The sequence below is a fragment of the Durio zibethinus genome, chromosome 10 (assembly GCF_047325235.1).
Source record: "Durio zibethinus cultivar Kanyao isolate XHJ-2024 chromosome 10, ASM4732523v1, whole genome shotgun sequence".
NCBI lineage: Eukaryota > Viridiplantae > Streptophyta > Magnoliopsida > Malvales > Malvaceae > Durio > Durio zibethinus.
Window position 1 is genome coordinate 21167577 of NC_143171.1, and position 16759 is coordinate 21184335.

General features: G+C 30.5%; 1 protein-coding gene and 1 pseudogene across 2 annotated transcripts; one reads left to right on the top strand and one right to left on the bottom strand.

Moving 5' to 3' along the window:
* The window catches only part of LOC111293349 (two-pore potassium channel 3-like), a 41915-nt pseudogene extending 33338 nt beyond the window's left edge, over positions 1–8577 (top strand).
* A 1432-nt stretch (positions 8578–10009) lies between these two features.
* On the bottom strand, positions 10010–13306 carry LOC149516538 (forkhead-associated domain protein). Of its 2 annotated transcripts, none has more exons than XM_089766908.1 (4): positions 13083–13306; positions 12728–12927; positions 10469–10932; positions 10010–10327 (listed from the first exon to the last, which is right to left on the bottom strand). In XM_089766908.1, the coding sequence occupies exons 1-4, from the start codon at positions 13225–13227 to the stop codon at positions 10306–10308; spliced, it is 831 nt and encodes a 276-aa protein (XP_089623034.1). In that variant the 5' UTR covers positions 13228–13306; the 3' UTR covers positions 10010–10305. The 2 variants fall into 2 exon arrangements, with proteins under 2 accessions (XP_089623034.1, XP_089623033.1); XM_089766907.1 differs by having other exon boundaries at positions 10010–10335.
* Positions 13307–16759: the final 3453 nt, after the last annotated feature.

Below are 16759 nucleotides of genomic sequence, written 5' to 3' on the forward strand. Positions count from 1 at the left end.
GTGCAAAGAATATGGATAATTTCCTATAAAGAATGGAATAATACTTTCGACCCATGGGTATCGAGGATAATGCCATTAAGGTAAGCATACCCTTAATGTATTTGGTTAACATTGCATTGTTAGGGTAAAAACGTAAATGTGATGATACGAGTTGCGGAGGGGCTGTTGTCTTGGCTTGGAAAAAGTTCAAAACATAATTTAAGTAGCAATTCTACCCAAAATATGAAAATAATGTGGCATGAATGAATATGCATAGGCTCACTTAATAGGGCAAAGTGAAAAAGTATGTTCGGGAGTTTTTAGAGTTAATGATCCAGATTTCATACCTTGAAAATGAGGATAATTTTTTTGTTTCATGGATGGGCTTAAATTGTAGGCCAATAACAAGTTTAAGTGAAAAGAAGTCCAAAATCTAGCCAATGCAATGACAACTACTAAATCTTTGGTAGAAACTTAGCTACAAAACAACTCTAAGTCATCCAAGCGCAAAGGTAAGGCCAAAAATTGGGAAAATAAAGATTTACAATCCAAAAAAAAAGACAAAAATCGATAGCCCAATAATAAGGACATAGGTTGATGGACAAAAAATGGTCAAGGGAAGCCATCAACTAGGAAGTGAAAACCAAGACAGTGGAAACAAAGATTGAAAGCCACTAGCTTGCTATATTTTTCTAGGTACACACATATTACGAGACTATGCTAAAAAACTAAACTGTTTACCATCAATAAAGAGAATGATGAAGAGATAAAAAAAACACTATGAAGCTTAGTTCGATTGTGTTGAATTCAATTTAGGCAAAAGGGTGCCAAAAGCAAAAATGACTGATGTTTGTGGATATGATGGTTGCAGGCAAATGAATGAATATACTCATGGATACAAAAGCATCTCACTTGTTCATTTCTAGAGATACAACCCAAAAGCTGAAGCTAAAAGTGCACAAAAAGGTTGGCACAATCAAAACAATTAACTCCAAAGAGGTTCTAACAATTGGTGTAGCATATAGACTAGAGCTATAACTTGGTGAATGAAAAGACGAGGAATCCATTGAGGTAATCCTTTTAGATGATTACGAGCTTGTGGTTGGTTTAGAATTCCTTGACTAGATAAATGCCCTTGTTTTGTCTTTTGCCAATTGTATTTGCATATTGAACTGTCGTTATCCATGCATTATGCAAGTGAGATGAGAATTGAGATCAAGAACCAAAATTTTATCTGTCATATAACTGGCCAAGGTAGTGAATAGAAATGAAAACATTTTCCTAATAGCTTTGAAAAAGGATGAGTGCAGGCAAAATAATGTCAACACCTTATTGGAAATGCTAAAAATGCTGAAGTCATTCAAAGACATGATGCCCGTAGAATTACCAAAAAGGTTGTCACCAAAGAAAGAAATGGATCACAAGACTGAGCTAGTGTCAAATACTGATCATCAGTTAGAGCCTCATATCAAATGTCACCCCCAGAGTTGAAATTGTGAAAACAGTTCAAAGAGTTTATTGATGTAGGCTACAACAGGCCATTTAAAACCCCATATAGTACCCTAGTTTTGTTCCAACAGAAGCATAATGGGTCATTGTGATGGGGCATAAATTACAGGGCACTAGACAAGCTAACAATGAAGAACAACTATTCAATCCAACTCATTGTAAATTTATTTGACCAGCTTGAAGATGTAAGGTGGTTTTCCAAGTTGGACTTATGATCAGGGCACTATTAAGTCAAGATTGTTGAAATGAATGAGCCCAAAGACAGCTTGTATTATCCGCTATGGTTTTTATAAGTTCTTGGTGATACCATTCAACCTAGCCAATACACCAATAACCTTTTGCACCTTAATGAACAAGGCACTATAACTATTCTTACATCAATTTGTTGTGGTTTATTTTAACAATATTATGATTTATAGCTAGACATTGAAAGAACATGTGAAGCATGTGAGGCACCTTATACCAACGCTCTATGTAGCCTTAGGTTGGAAATCTTTTCTTTGTATGTTTAGGTAAGCCTAAAACGCTCTAAAAGAATGGACACTCAAAAGAACTGAAAGGCATTCAAAAGTAAAAAAAGCTAGAAGATAAAAAAGATAATGAAAATGTTGTAACTTGTATTGCTCAAGTGTTTCTATACATCAAATGAAGGTGGGGAAAACCTCTATTTATATTTGAAGCCCTTATGAATCAATGGCCAAATTTGATCCAATGGTTACTACAGAGTATAAATTTACAAGAATATTACATGATATTATATTAAAAAGTTCGAACTTTATAAAAAACTATCCCAACCTGTTTAGTCTTTCAAATCCTTCTAGAAAGTTACTTCAACACTTAAGCTTGCTAGAACCTGGTTTACCCATACCTAGGCTTGGTGTCCTTGGGGCCTTTTTAAAAGTGATTTTTTTTGCCTAAAAAGCTTGAACAAACGACCCTTATGTTGTTGCGAACCTAAAGCCTAAACCTCTTGATTGATCCTGTTAATGGTGCTTAAGCTTCAAATGTGCCATGCGAGCCATGAACGGGCACTTGCAACAACCTATCAACACTAACTAGTCATCAATGCAAGTATTTGCCTTGACAATCATTGAAACTAATTGGTCTTTGGTGCAAGTAATTCTCTCAACCATTATCAACACTTGCTAATCCTTAATACGATAGTTGCATCAACCACCATACGCACTTGATGATCTTTGGTGCTAACATTTGCCTTAACCACTATCATTACTAGCTAGGCTATGGCACGGATAAATGCCATAATCACCATCGATGCTAATTGGTGCTTACTCTATTTTAAACACATACAACACACTTGAAATAAGTTTAATACTTGTTGATATCTCAACTGCCATTACTCATTTTCTTTTGACTTTTGTGAAGTCACATTTGCTTATAATGATTAAAAGTGCTGGTCTTGAACAATTCTTTGAACATGTTGATGTCAAATGTCATATTGTAAATGCAACCATTGTCAAAGAGCCATGCATTCAAAAGAGTTCTAGTTGTGTGGCAAGTTGCAAGTTGTTAGCAATTTTAGCTTGTTGATCTCGCTGTACTGGTATTTTGCACACCTTATCCACGTGATCGAGCTATTTATAGGTATGTCAAGTTTATACCAATAATATTTCTTAAAAAATGTGGTATTTTTGCAGTGAAATTATAGTTAAAAATTTTCGTTCTTTCCATTATTTCCAAAACTTTTGTTTTTTGTTTTTTTTTTTTTTGTCTCCTTGTTTTTTACCTTTGCCATTTGCTTACATCTTAGGTTTTTTCTTAGTTACAAAAGCATATTCTATTACATCCTTATGTTTGGTAGCCTCATTTGCTCTTACACTTGCAAGGCATTAAACAATTCTACTGGAGTGATGTAGGTGAGGCCCTTAAAGTCTTTAAGAGATGAAATTTTTTATTCAAGCCTCTATGATAAGCTAGCAAGAACCTTTTCTACAATTCTCTTGTCTAATAACTCCTCAACAAGCAGTTTGATCTTGTTTACTACCTTCAAAAGTCTATCATTATACTCATTTAGGCTTTTAGACTCTTTCATTTTCAAAACTTCATATTTTTTCCTAAGGTTTAGCACTAGGAATTTTTCTTTGAGCATATCCAAAGCTTGTTTTGTTGTGTCACAAATCATGATTATGATGAATATCTAATCCAAACTGATGTTTTAGTGTAGATTTTAGCCTCTAATTTCTTTGCCTTTTCTATTATAATTTTTCATTTAAGTTAATGTAAGATTTGTTGGTAATTATGGAAGGTTCTTTCTTATTTTTCACCACTTCTTATAAATCAAAAGCATTCAAATCGATTTTCATTTTAATAGTCAATATCTCATAATTTTCACCAGAAAAGATTGTAGGTGGAGACAAATAACAACTATTGGAAGCCATTTTATGTTGACAAATGCTAGTTAGATTATATTTGTAGGGTTTAAGAACATACAAAGCTCTGATGCTACCAATTAAAAGATAAGTAGTAAAAAAATAACACAAAAAAATGAAAAAAACTGATATTCAATTGTAGTAAAAACCACACACTACACAATTTGCATTTCATTCATTTATAAACTTTCAAAATACAAAGTGTTTATTTAACCACTGTTATCAACTTCACTAGTTTGTCTGCCTAACAATATGGATCACCACTACTTTATCTATTATGCTACTTAAAGTCTACTAAACTAAATACTAGAGCAAGTTGCACAAGTTGCTATAGCAAAAATGTCACTTAAGTTGCTTCCACTACTAACACACCTCATTGGCATTTTTACTAGAAACACCAAGCTTTATCCTTATGTTTCAAACCTTATTTTGGTAAGGCCTTGGTTAAAATATCTATAATTTGATCTTCTAACTTGCAATGCACCTGTATCACTTCATTCTTAACTTCAGTTTCTCTAACAAAATGAAAGTTTATCTTGATATGCTAAGTTTTTCCACGTAATACAAGATTTTTAGGCATAACTACTATTGATTGATTATCACATTTGATCTCAGTTGCATCAAACTGAGTCAAAATCAACTCTGTTCGCATTTTCTTTAGATAAATTATTTGATTCACAATGGTAACTGCAACAATGTACTCAACTTCTATTGTTGATTGAGCCATTGTTTCTTGCTTCCTTAAGTTCCATGCAAAAACACTTGAGTTAAGGGTCAATAAATACCTTAAAGTACTCCCTATATCATCACAACACCTTGCACAATTGTTGCTATAGCCTAATAACTTTAAGTTTTCATAAATATGAAACATAACCTTAAAATCAAGTGAACCTTTAATATATCTAAGCACGCTTTTTGTTACTTTTAAATGATCTCACTAGGATAATACATAAATCTTGAAAAAAGATTGATAGCAAACATTACTTCCAGTCTTGCTATCAGGTATAATAAAAAGCCAATTAGACTTCCGTAACTTTTTTCATTAGCCTTGTTTAAATAATCAACTTTGCTAATTGTAAAGCATGGGCACTTTTGAACCCCTCGTATACCCATGTTCAACACTTCGACACTTGCGACACACTAAAATACATGTTGAAATTTTTTGGATACGACAAAAAAAAAAAGATAATTCTCATGTGGATAATAACACCATATGTTTTTTTATTCTTGTATATATCATCAATTTTTTTTCACAAAGGTAAATCTCTTTTAAAAATCAACTCAAAGTCTACCATATATTTTTTACTGATGATTATAATATATAAAAATTATTTTTTTATTGTTGTGCCCTGTCATATCTATTTCCTCATTTTTTAAAAATTGTCATGTCACAGTTTTCATATCGTGTTATACTCGTATTACGTGTTCATGTCCGTGTTTCATAATTGCTAAGCTTTTATTATGAACCAAGGGAGTGCAAACTTGTTTGCAATTCTCCATGTCAAACTTCTTCAACACTTTCTTGACATTTTTGTTGAGAAATAAAAATTCCTTACTAGTTTTGAATAATTTCCATGCCAAGAAAGCATGACATCACCCATAAGTCTGTCATTTCAAAAACATTTATCATTTGTTCTTTGAATTGCTGTACTAGTTCAAAATTACTTCCTGTCACCAACAAATCATCTGTGTTAGAAACTTTAATGTATATTGTTGCTGCATTAAGGCTTTTTCTGAATCCCAACTTGAGCAAATGCTCATTAATTTAGGAATTTTAAGTTCTAGAAGCTTGTTTTAGGCCATCCAAAACCTTCTTAAGTAGATAGGCTTTGTTTTCAATTCTTTTAGCAACAAATTTGCTTGATTGCTCAATAAGAAAGCAAATTTGACATCAACCTTCTTAAGTAGATAGACTTTGCCTTCAATTCCTTTAGCAACAAATCCATTTGATTGCTCAATAAGAAAGCAAATTTGACATCAAATCGGTATATTTTTCAACTTTTTAGAGCTGCTAAGGCTAATAACAGCTTTATAGTGTTTAACCTTACAATTGGAGCAAAAGTTTGTAAAATATCAACATCAAGCTGTTGAAAGTAGCCTTATGCAACTTGTTCTACCATTATTTATTTGTTTATTCGACTTTAGATAATATGATAGATAAGCTTATGGTGATCCACATTGTTAGATAAACAAACTAATGAAGTAGTTAAAAGTTGTTAAAGAAATATTTTATATTTTGATAGCTTATAAATGAATGAAATGCAGCCTACGTAGTGTGCAATTCTTATTGCAATTCAAGATCAATTTCTTCATTTTCTTTGTTCTTCTTCTTACTTTATATCCTTTAATATTACATTAAGGTTGAATTCAAGACTTAGAATTATAGCCTACCAAGACAATCTCCTTGCAATTGTCATTTGCAAAATAAGGGCATATTTCTACATGTAGGTAAAGAAACATATCAGAAGAAGAGAAAACTATGGAATCCTTTCCTGTGTGTAATAATGAAAAGCCTAGGGATCTTATCCAAATTTGATAGTGAAATATGTGATTACATAATAACAGAAGTTCCTGCATATTTTCAACCAATTAATAACAAGGTATATATTTTAAAGGATACATAACAGAGGGAAAACTAAGTTTAGGAATCCAAAGCTAGACCTATAAAGCTTGATTCAACCTGCTAGTGAGTTTTTTTTAGGTTAATCCTTTCTTTGGTTTTATACTTTTTGTAGTGGGCTGATAAAAAAGGATCTAGGAAGATAGGAGTGAGCATTTCTTATGCATATAATGCTACTTCATGCTTAAATGGCAGCTGCAAAAATTATGCTAATGTTTGGCAATAAACAAGAGAGAGAGAGAGAGAAAGAAGTGCCATATCTTAGAATGGTACTTCATGCTTCCATGGCAGCTGGGAAAATATACCAATATTTGGCAATAAACGAGAGAGCCAAAGAGAGAGAGAGAGACATCAAGGCATGTGTCATATCTATAGAATGGTACTTGATGCTTCCATGGCAGATGCCAACTTTGCTACGAGAAAGGTTGTAACCTTTGATTAAGGTAATAATAGTAATAGGTACTGATATTTCTATTGGATGTCCTAGTAAGGTTTGTGCCTTTGGAAAAAAATTATACTCCTTTTGCAGAGCAAATCAGTAATAAAGACATCTAAGGTTCATAGCAGACCTGCAGCCTCTGATGAACAGTTACAGCTTATAATGTGGAGATAATAGGTAAGAGAATATAAGACCAATGCATTAGTAAAGAGCATGGAGAAAAGTTCTAACATATAAACTGGAATTTTTTAAAGCAATTCTAATTAAAAAAAATTTTAAATGGCCCAGATGCAGACTACCCCCACAAAACTTGAATTCAATTTCCCTAAGTTAACTGCTAATATGAAAGATAACCAGAACAAGTTCAAACTTCAGGAAAGTAACAATGATCTGTGGAGTTTCTAAATGACTATGAATAAAATAGCACTATCATGTCTACAATTTAATTGAATCAAACCCAGAAGGGAAACAACCATCCCTTCTCATTAGCTCTCTTCCCCCTGCTCTCTGTTTGAGGTGTCATATTAGTTCTGGCCACTTGAATGTTTCTCTTGTCTTGTAAATACATTAGCATTGTATGGTTCCTATATTTAAACCAATATTTTGGTATTTATTCAATGTGAATCAAATCATTTTAATTTTCTAATAATTGCAGTAAATCTGAATTTGTAATCTGAGAAAGATATCCTGCAGATCTGCAACCAATTTGATGCACTAGACAATAGCAATAGTGGCAAAATTACAGTTGTTGACCTCATGTTTAGTGACTGAAAATGACGTTTCCATATCCTAAAAGGGAAAAAGGCAGGAACCATTTCTTGATTGGATCTTCTTCCCATGGAGATTGCCTAATTGCAAATCTCTTCATACTATACAGAAGCAGAACCAAAAGAACACATGATTATTTTTTTCAACTTGAATAAAAGCAAGCAGTTAGTGCTACATCCTTCCCATACCTGAATATTAGATGGTTACAGTAATTTGAGCAATTCTTTGCAAGTGATAACATAAGGTATCATCAGTATATTTACTTCTATTTCACTTATTATCCCTTGCTAATTCACAAAAATGTATACTTTCAACTGTTATTAGAGAATGTATAAATTATCTGTGCCAAAAAAATCCACAAAGTAGGTCAATTTGATGGTGAAAATGCAGTGACGCAGTGGATTTATGCTACATAGTTTTAAGAGTTCATTTAGTTCTTCTTATGTTATTATAAGTAATGATTTCACCAAAAGAAGATTTTCTTATAATGATTTTGAAGGGGAAAAAGAAAGAGAAGTGGCTGAAAAATCTGTCATAGATCACAAACTAGCTTTTTCTTATATTTTCTGTTAAGCAATTGGAATAGATTTTAGTCTAGCTGTATAGGAACTTTCACCTTTAAAAACATGTACGTGATCATTAGGGAAAAGAGTTATGGTCAAAAGCCATGGACATCTAAAAATTTGGTTAGTGTGTTTGCCTTTCCTTTCAACAAAATTGAGATATCAAGGAAAAATTATGAAATGAAAATAGTTTTTTGTATCCTGCATTACTCTCTTTATGGCTTTAATTGCAAGCAGTATTCATTTCTAATGTGACCACAATATAATGTTACCAATTAAAAAGTGTCCTTCAATTAGGGTAGCTCTCTTCAATCAAACCCTGTCCCTCTCAAGAGTCAAACACAATTCCATGATTATCATAGAGGAATCGGAGTTATTTACTCCTCACTATTTTTATCACTTGCAGTGGGGAAAACTAATATTTAACTCATCTCACTCCCTTTTTTCCCACTACAAACATATAGCAGAAGTCCACTACTTGCATGGGGAATCAACCGATCATGCACTTATTGAGTGAGTCAATGAATGAGGCAATAAATAGTATTATCCTATCGTAGAATGAATAAGCATCATTGAACTTTGAACCAATGTGACCAATGATTGTGACTTGTTCTAACATTATTTATTAACAATAGTATAACCTTTTCTCTCTTTATCTTTGACAAACTGTTACAACTAATCTAGTAATCCTAACATTCCAATGGAAATCTTGGAAAGGTAGACCAATTCACCATGATGAGACAAATAATTATTATAGAAGGAAATAAATAGCTATCATTTCAGTCAACTAAATATTATAGAAGGAAACAAATATCTATCATTTCAGTTATGTAGAAAACTATCTTGAGTTGCCTCATCAAGCACTTTAATAGCTATAGTTTCTATGCATTTTAATATTTATACTATTTACTGCACATAAACAGAGATTTATACAGGGGTACATGATTTCTAAAGCACTTACCATCTACATATAGACCCATGCTATCTTCGCTTATATCTTATACTAAGTTACTATCGAATTTTTGGGATAACATAACTGTTTCTTAAGCCATACACAGCAGGATATGAGGAAATAGACAAAAAAATTCCTTTTATGAACTTAAAAATGGCCTTAAGTATTAACTACGTGGAAAGCACCATTCTGCAATGTTCTGCATTCTACTAACTCGCATACAGTTTTTGTTATCATGCAAAGCTACAATGGCACAAGCTTTTGACCCCTTGGTATTATGCATGGGTTCCTAAAGCTAGTTTAGACCACAAAGCAATGCCAAAAGGATTCAAAAATTTTACACCAAACTTGAGTAAAAGTGGCTTTCCACTGTAGTTTTCCAACCCAACCATAACAAGTAAAAACTAACCCTATATAGTTGTTCACATAAAATTTACCTTTTCTGATGAAGGTACAATTAATTAAAGTCTATTATTATGAATTGCATCTTTCTAAGTGGCAGAGTTCAAAGTTATTGGTTTGGTAGTTAATTTGTAGAAGTAATCATGCATTAACTTGATATTCATCATGGACAGGGAGCACTTACACCCATGAAGTACTGTAGCTACTATTAACTTTATCTTTCTATTGTCATCTTTGGTATGTAGGCAATGACTTGTCTGTTGAAGTGGTTTTTACCCACTGTAGTCTTTTGCTATCTTCCAGGGCCCTCTCTCCCACACCAACCCTAATAAATCTTCTGTTATTGGTTTTTGGGAAATAAAAAATACAATCTCTATCTACAAAAAACTCTTAGCAAGGGTGTCCCCCACTCTCCACCCCAAACATATTTTAAATTTCATCATCTTTGTCAAGGAACACCAAAAAAAATGGAAGAAAAAGTGTACAATGTGAAGATTCCACAACTGGCATAGACAAAGTCACAAACTCACTTTTTGCTTTTGTGGTCAGCAATAACTATCATAAAGCACATACTAACTAGCAATGTAGGACTTTTTGCTTATATGAATCCAAATAGTTTCAGCTAAAACAATGCCCCTACCTGGCAGTAGGAACCTGACCAGGATAAAATGAAGCCTTAACTGATGTCAACCTTCATCTGCCTGATATCTGAAATTCTGTGAAGATACCAGTTTCAGAAACTTAATGATCTATGGTATAAAATCTCTAAGCTATTATTGTTGATTGTTTCGGACTTGAGAAAAGCATAAAAGGATTGAAGTTTCGGCAATTTTTTAGTTAAAAATTTACCTGTGTCTTAGGTCAAGGATACTCTCAAGAAGTTCTCTTGTTTGCTGCACCTTCACATTTTTTGGCTTCTCATCATCCAGTAACAATGTTGAAACATTTACTATCATGAGAAGTTCTTGTTCAATTTTGTTGAGCTGTTGATCCAAATGTTCCAAGAAGTCATCATAAGTTGATATTGCTGCCAAACTACTATTTCTATTATCTTCATTGAAAGCATTGAAACTTTGATTTTCCTCTAGCTCCTCATTCGCAAGTCGCTCCTCCAAGTCATCAGTATGGAACAAAAACTTTTGATCTTCACTGAGTGCTAGCACATCATGGCCAAAGCCCTTATTTTTATTTTTATCCTCTTCAGTTCGCGCCTTGGGAGATATGATCCGAACTGGACTGGACTCATCTTTTTCACCAATTTCTGAATCTAATGCAATATTCCCAATTAGTTGAGTTTCTTTGACGGTTATTGCCTGAAACCAACACGACTTGTTACATTTACAGCTGAAGCATTAAGCTCTTCAATAAGATCCAAAAAGAAAAATCAAAATTTATACAGAATAGTGTTAAAAGAATGGATAGATTGACAGCATTGAGAGTCTAAATCAGAAAGTCACAGCCTTAAGCAGCAATCAATAGATTATTAGTGGCAACTCCAGGTAGAAATGGAAATGGAAAGGCACAAGAAAATAGTATCTTATTTTACATAGAAGATTAAAGGAGTTGGATTCCTTAAAAAACATATTCATATCAGGTAAAGATATCTAGGATCCTGCTTAGTGCTTAACATGGCTCCATAGGACAAAAGTATATCACTTATTTCTGAAACTACCTTTTTTTTTTCTTTGGCAGAATACAGGTCAAAATTAAATGAAGTGTATATCTAAAATAAAAGTTCCAACTGATGACCATTAGCTCTTGATTTATAGAAAGTACTAAAATGTGGTGAACATTTCAGACATTCATGTACAAGAAAACATATAAGAAGGTATCTTTAAAAACTTTTGTAGGTTTACAACTGCTGATTATGTTGGGTAAGCAATACACATCCCATACACACCAATACCCATCATAGATACAAGCCTCACTTTTCAATTTCCACTTAAGTTTTGCATAAAACATTAGCATAAGCAGCATCAAGATATCGTGGCTTATTTGCCTTTTATGTCATATTAAAATTGTGAGGAATATATCCCAAAATAACAACGTGGGCCTGAATTTCTGTAAGTTTGATCATAAATATGCAAGTCATGAAAAAATTTAAATCAAATAGAACTAGATAAGTAAAAAAGTCAGACTAGCAAAGAAAAGACAGATTAGGAACCATCATTTGAGCTCCTCAAGCATATCCAATATCTGCAATTAGGCCTTTTAATGGCAAGGAAGGAGCCTAGAACCATTAGTTCCCAGGTTCAAGTCCCACTATATGTGGGCTTAGTCTAACTTTATATTGGTTTGTTTATTGATTCCTCCCATGGATATACTATTTGATATCATTGAAAATTATTTGATAGTGATTGTAATTATACTTTGAATATTTAATCTCATCAACAAAATAAAAGGCAGATTCAATACCCCATATATGGGAAAAAGCTATCCATGATGCAATATGATTTATGATACAAATTTGATATTGTTAAGTTGAATGAAGTATAAGACAGTATTACCCTACTAGTCAGAGGAAAGAACAAAATTGTGATTGACTAATTCCAAAATCTTCAACCTAAATTTTCCGTTAACCACAAAATAGCACTATACAATTTGAGAAGACAAACAACTTCTAAAACCATAAACCAAATTTAGGCTTTCAACGCACTTTGATGTTTTATCACAACAGTTGAAAAATATTTAAGGATCAGTGAATTCTTCCAGTTAAGAGTAGAACATATGTCTGTTCAAATTAATGGACAAGCAGATATTCCATGCACTGTATCATTTACAAACTTTGAATGTGAAGCATAGCAAAGCAACTGTTATGAAATTAGTTAAAGAAACGCCATATTTTAAGGTTTTTCACACCATAATAGTAATGCATTTGTTGCTAATACCAACTACACACAGCTTAATACTTCCTAGGTACAAGGGAAAGGATTGCAAGTGCTGAGTTCGAATCCCAAACCTGATGGATGCCAACTCTGAAAGAGTGGTTGTATAAACCAATGGAGCTAAGCTCCAAGTTCAATACTTTTATCTTTTAAATGTTAATTCTAATTCTTTGATTCTACCTTTACATTAGCAACAACATTATCAAGTACAATCTTGTTTTACCTCATTAAGCTTTGTAGAAAGCTTATCCAATAACTCAATCCGCCTCTTAGATTTTTCCAAAGCTTGCATAACCTTCTTCTTCTGAAAAAGTAGGTCCCTTGCCTCATTTTCTTTCCCCCTCTGAATGCTAACAGCCGCCTGTCGCCGAAGCTTCTCTGCTGCCTCTGATAACCGCAAAAACCTCAATCTAGCATTACTAACTGAAGCAACAAAAACCCAACAACTTCAAAGTCGCCCTCATGCTTTTTACTGAAATGGCTATTACAGTATTGAATCTAAAAAGGTAAAAGGGGAAATGGATAATGGGGATTTTAATGAAAAATGATAAGAAGAGAGAGAGGAGAGAATTGGTAACCTTTGGCTCGAGTGGTCTCAGCTTCAGCATGTAGTTGGTCAAGCTGGTATCGTAGCTGCTCTGTGTTGATTTTGGGATTTGAAGCCAAGCATTTCGGCCTTAAAAGAGGCCTGTAGCCCATTACAACCATTGCTGCACATTTCATTATCAACCTTGGTTTTCTTTCTTCTGCTCACCTAACACTCCTTACCATAAAACACAGAAATCAATATGTCAAAAAATGGGGTAAAATCCAGATACTCTCACTACTTAAAATTTTGCTACTTTATTAAAATTTAATTATTTGACATTAATAAAAAATTAATTAAAAATAAAAATAATTTAAATAAATATTAACTTCAAACTAGTTTTAATCTCCTAGAATGCACGGTTGATATTTTATGTTATATTTTTAATTTTTTATATAAATTAAAAATATAAAATTATTTATTTTAAAAAATGCGCCATTTTAACTAAAAAATTTTTTTATTTGCTTCTTTTACCTATTGAGTGATAAGTAGAATAAATATTTATATATTTTGATTTTAAAATTATAAATAGCCTTTATTTAATATCTTAGAAAAAATCGTTTAATCTAGTTTAGCGACGGATGTATTCTGCAAACTAAGACGTTTATGGATATTATTAAAAACTAAAAAGTAAAAGAATTTGAAAAGAAAATTTTTTTATGAATATCTCAAAAATTAAAAAATTAAAAATTTGAAAAAACAATTTTGGACATCACAAAATTTTTTTATGGACATCTTTTTTCTTGATAAAATTAATAAATTTGCAGACAATTTTTTATATATATTGTAAGTGAACACTTAAAAAAATTCTAAATCTATCATTGATTTAATTAATATTTTATCATTAAGTTTCATCACCTAAGTTATTTGGCAAAAAAAAAAGAAAGATAATTTTCTTTTACAATATGAAACAAAAATGAATTGGTTTAATAATAAAAAAGTTTATCTCTAAATGGTTGAATGTACTAAAAAATTAAAATTGATTATCAAAATAGCTAATAAAATAATTTTTAATGATTTTAGTATATAATTATATTTTACTAAAAAATAAAATAAATTATTGGTTATTGGTTATTAGATACATTAGCATAAGCAAATGAAAAAAAAAAAAAAAAAAAAAACAAAAGATAAAAGTGGCTCAATTAAAAGAATACTAAAAATCAATAAACCAAAAAAAAAAAAGAAAAAAAAAATCTTCCACTTCTAATCTTAGAGAGAATTTTTTAAAAATATCTCTCCTAGTTTCTAAAAAAGTATATTTTTCATTTTTCCATCGGTTTTTTGTAATAAATTATAAAAAAAACTGAAAAATAAATTAGTTTAAGTACCATATGATCGTGATATACACAAAACAATGTATATATATTATATGTACAATTGTAAAATTGATATATCACTTTTAGAAGAAATCATCACATTAATAAAAAATTAAGCAGATGAAAAAAATATATATTTGTAAAAGAAAAATCAAATACAAAAATAAGAGAATGTATCACCAATTTTTTTTCTCATTTTCTCACGGAATAAATAGAAAATCACTAAAACCTAGTTTCACTTTTTACTACCAAAATGTCCCATACGAAGCAAGTCGCCATAATATCAACGGGAGCTAAAAGGCAAGGCACAAAGGCAGCAACTAGCCACAAAGATCCGCTCGAAAGTTAGCTTCAATTACTGGCTAAATCAAAGAAGCCACAAGGGTTCAGGCTAAGAATCGTGGTGTTACGTCAAATTCAAAAGAAACAAAAATGCATCGAACTCTTGATTAAAACTCTCATTCCAAAGGCAGTTGAAACTTAATTGATTGTACTTTTTGAATTTACGTACCAACCTCAATTTGTGTTCACTTCACGCTAAAGATATGCAATTGGATAAGATTAGGAGTAAAAGTGCTTGGAATTGTTAGGAGTAAAAGTACTTGGAATTGTTAGGAGTAAAAGTACACATGTTAAAAGAATATATCATTCTCATTGGATTTTTTCTTTTTTATCAAATACTTTTGCTTTTATATATTTTTATAAGATATAAAATTTAATTGAAAATACATTTAAAATTCTTAAATAAAATAATAAAAACATTCATTATTTAAAAAAAATTAATTTACCTTTAACCCTTTAACCTTTTATTTAGTTGAACATTATACGAATAAATGAATTTGAATTTAAAATTTTCAATAGTCAAATTCAGTATCATATCAATTAATCTAAAAATTAATAAGTAAAATTTTCATAACTTTTTAAATAATAAAAGAAAAAAAATTTTAATCCAAAAATCCTTTTTCCTCTTAAGTACTCTTTCATCATCTTCTTTCAAAAGGCAACTTTTGGTACTTTACCATATCATTTAACTAGTCAACATTTAATTAATAGTTACTTTAAAATGAAGAAATTATAATTATCTTAATTATTATGTTTGAATCAAAGTTAGTATAAAAAAAAAAAAAGAAAGAAAGAAAAGCAAACGAAAAATACTCTGTTTAATGGTTAAAATAATTAAAGGAAAAAAACAATTATGAAAATTCTTTGTATTCTGAGGGGTGAAAAAGGAAAAGAATGAATATATTATATTATACTGTTTTAATTATATTTTTAAATTATATTTTTAATTAATTTATTAAGTGAATAATGAAATTAAGTGTTATAAATATATTTAAAATGCTAGAAATGAAATTCAATTAAAGAGATGTATTTTTTATGAATTCATAAAAAAAAGTAAGATTGGAATTATTTTTCAACAACATTATAAAATTTTCAAATTTAATTTCAATGAGAAAATTTAAGAACCTAAATATATCATATTAAGATAAAATAATTATAAACTTGTATAAGTATTAGTATTAGTAATTTATTATAGGTTTATAAAGCTCTATTGTAAGTGTTAGTTATTCATTTATACATTTTTTTCTTTTTTTCCTTAATTTTTAAAAAACTGTGAAGTAATAATAAAATGAGAAAAAGATTTTAAGCTTATAGCTGCAACGTCAACTCGGGATTGTTGGAGATTAATAGAATAATACAAATAGAATAAGAAATATAAAACAAAATAGTGTACTATTAGTTATTCTATTAATTGTAAATTTTAAAGTTGTTCTACAATACATTAATAAAGGTAAAATAAAACCGATCGTATATAAAAATATCATAATAACTTGCTATCGATAGGATAATTATATTATATTATGTTTTGATCAATATTCTTTGCTATCGATAGGATAATTAAATTATATTATGTTTTTGACCAAAATTCTTTCTTTTTAAAAATTTTTACCAAAATAGAAGGTATTTGGATGGAAAATTTTGACATTTTAAAAAAACTTGAAATGTTGACATTTTTAAATGTATCATTTCAAAATGTTAACATTTATAATTATTTTATTTGAATAAATAGTTTTTGAAAAACAAATTTAATCTATTAGAATTTAATGAGATAAAAACTAATTATAAAAGAATAATAATAATATTAGAGATAAAAAATATATGTATAAAAAAATATGGGTATCGTTAGATTTGTAAAAATATAATTAAAATGATATATATATATATATATATATATATATATATATTGAGTTTTGTGTTTGATAGACCATATGGAGTAGACGAGAGGATTTAGAAGAATTTTAAAATATTACCTATTTAGGTGAAATTTTAAGAGAGAATTAGAGAATTCTTT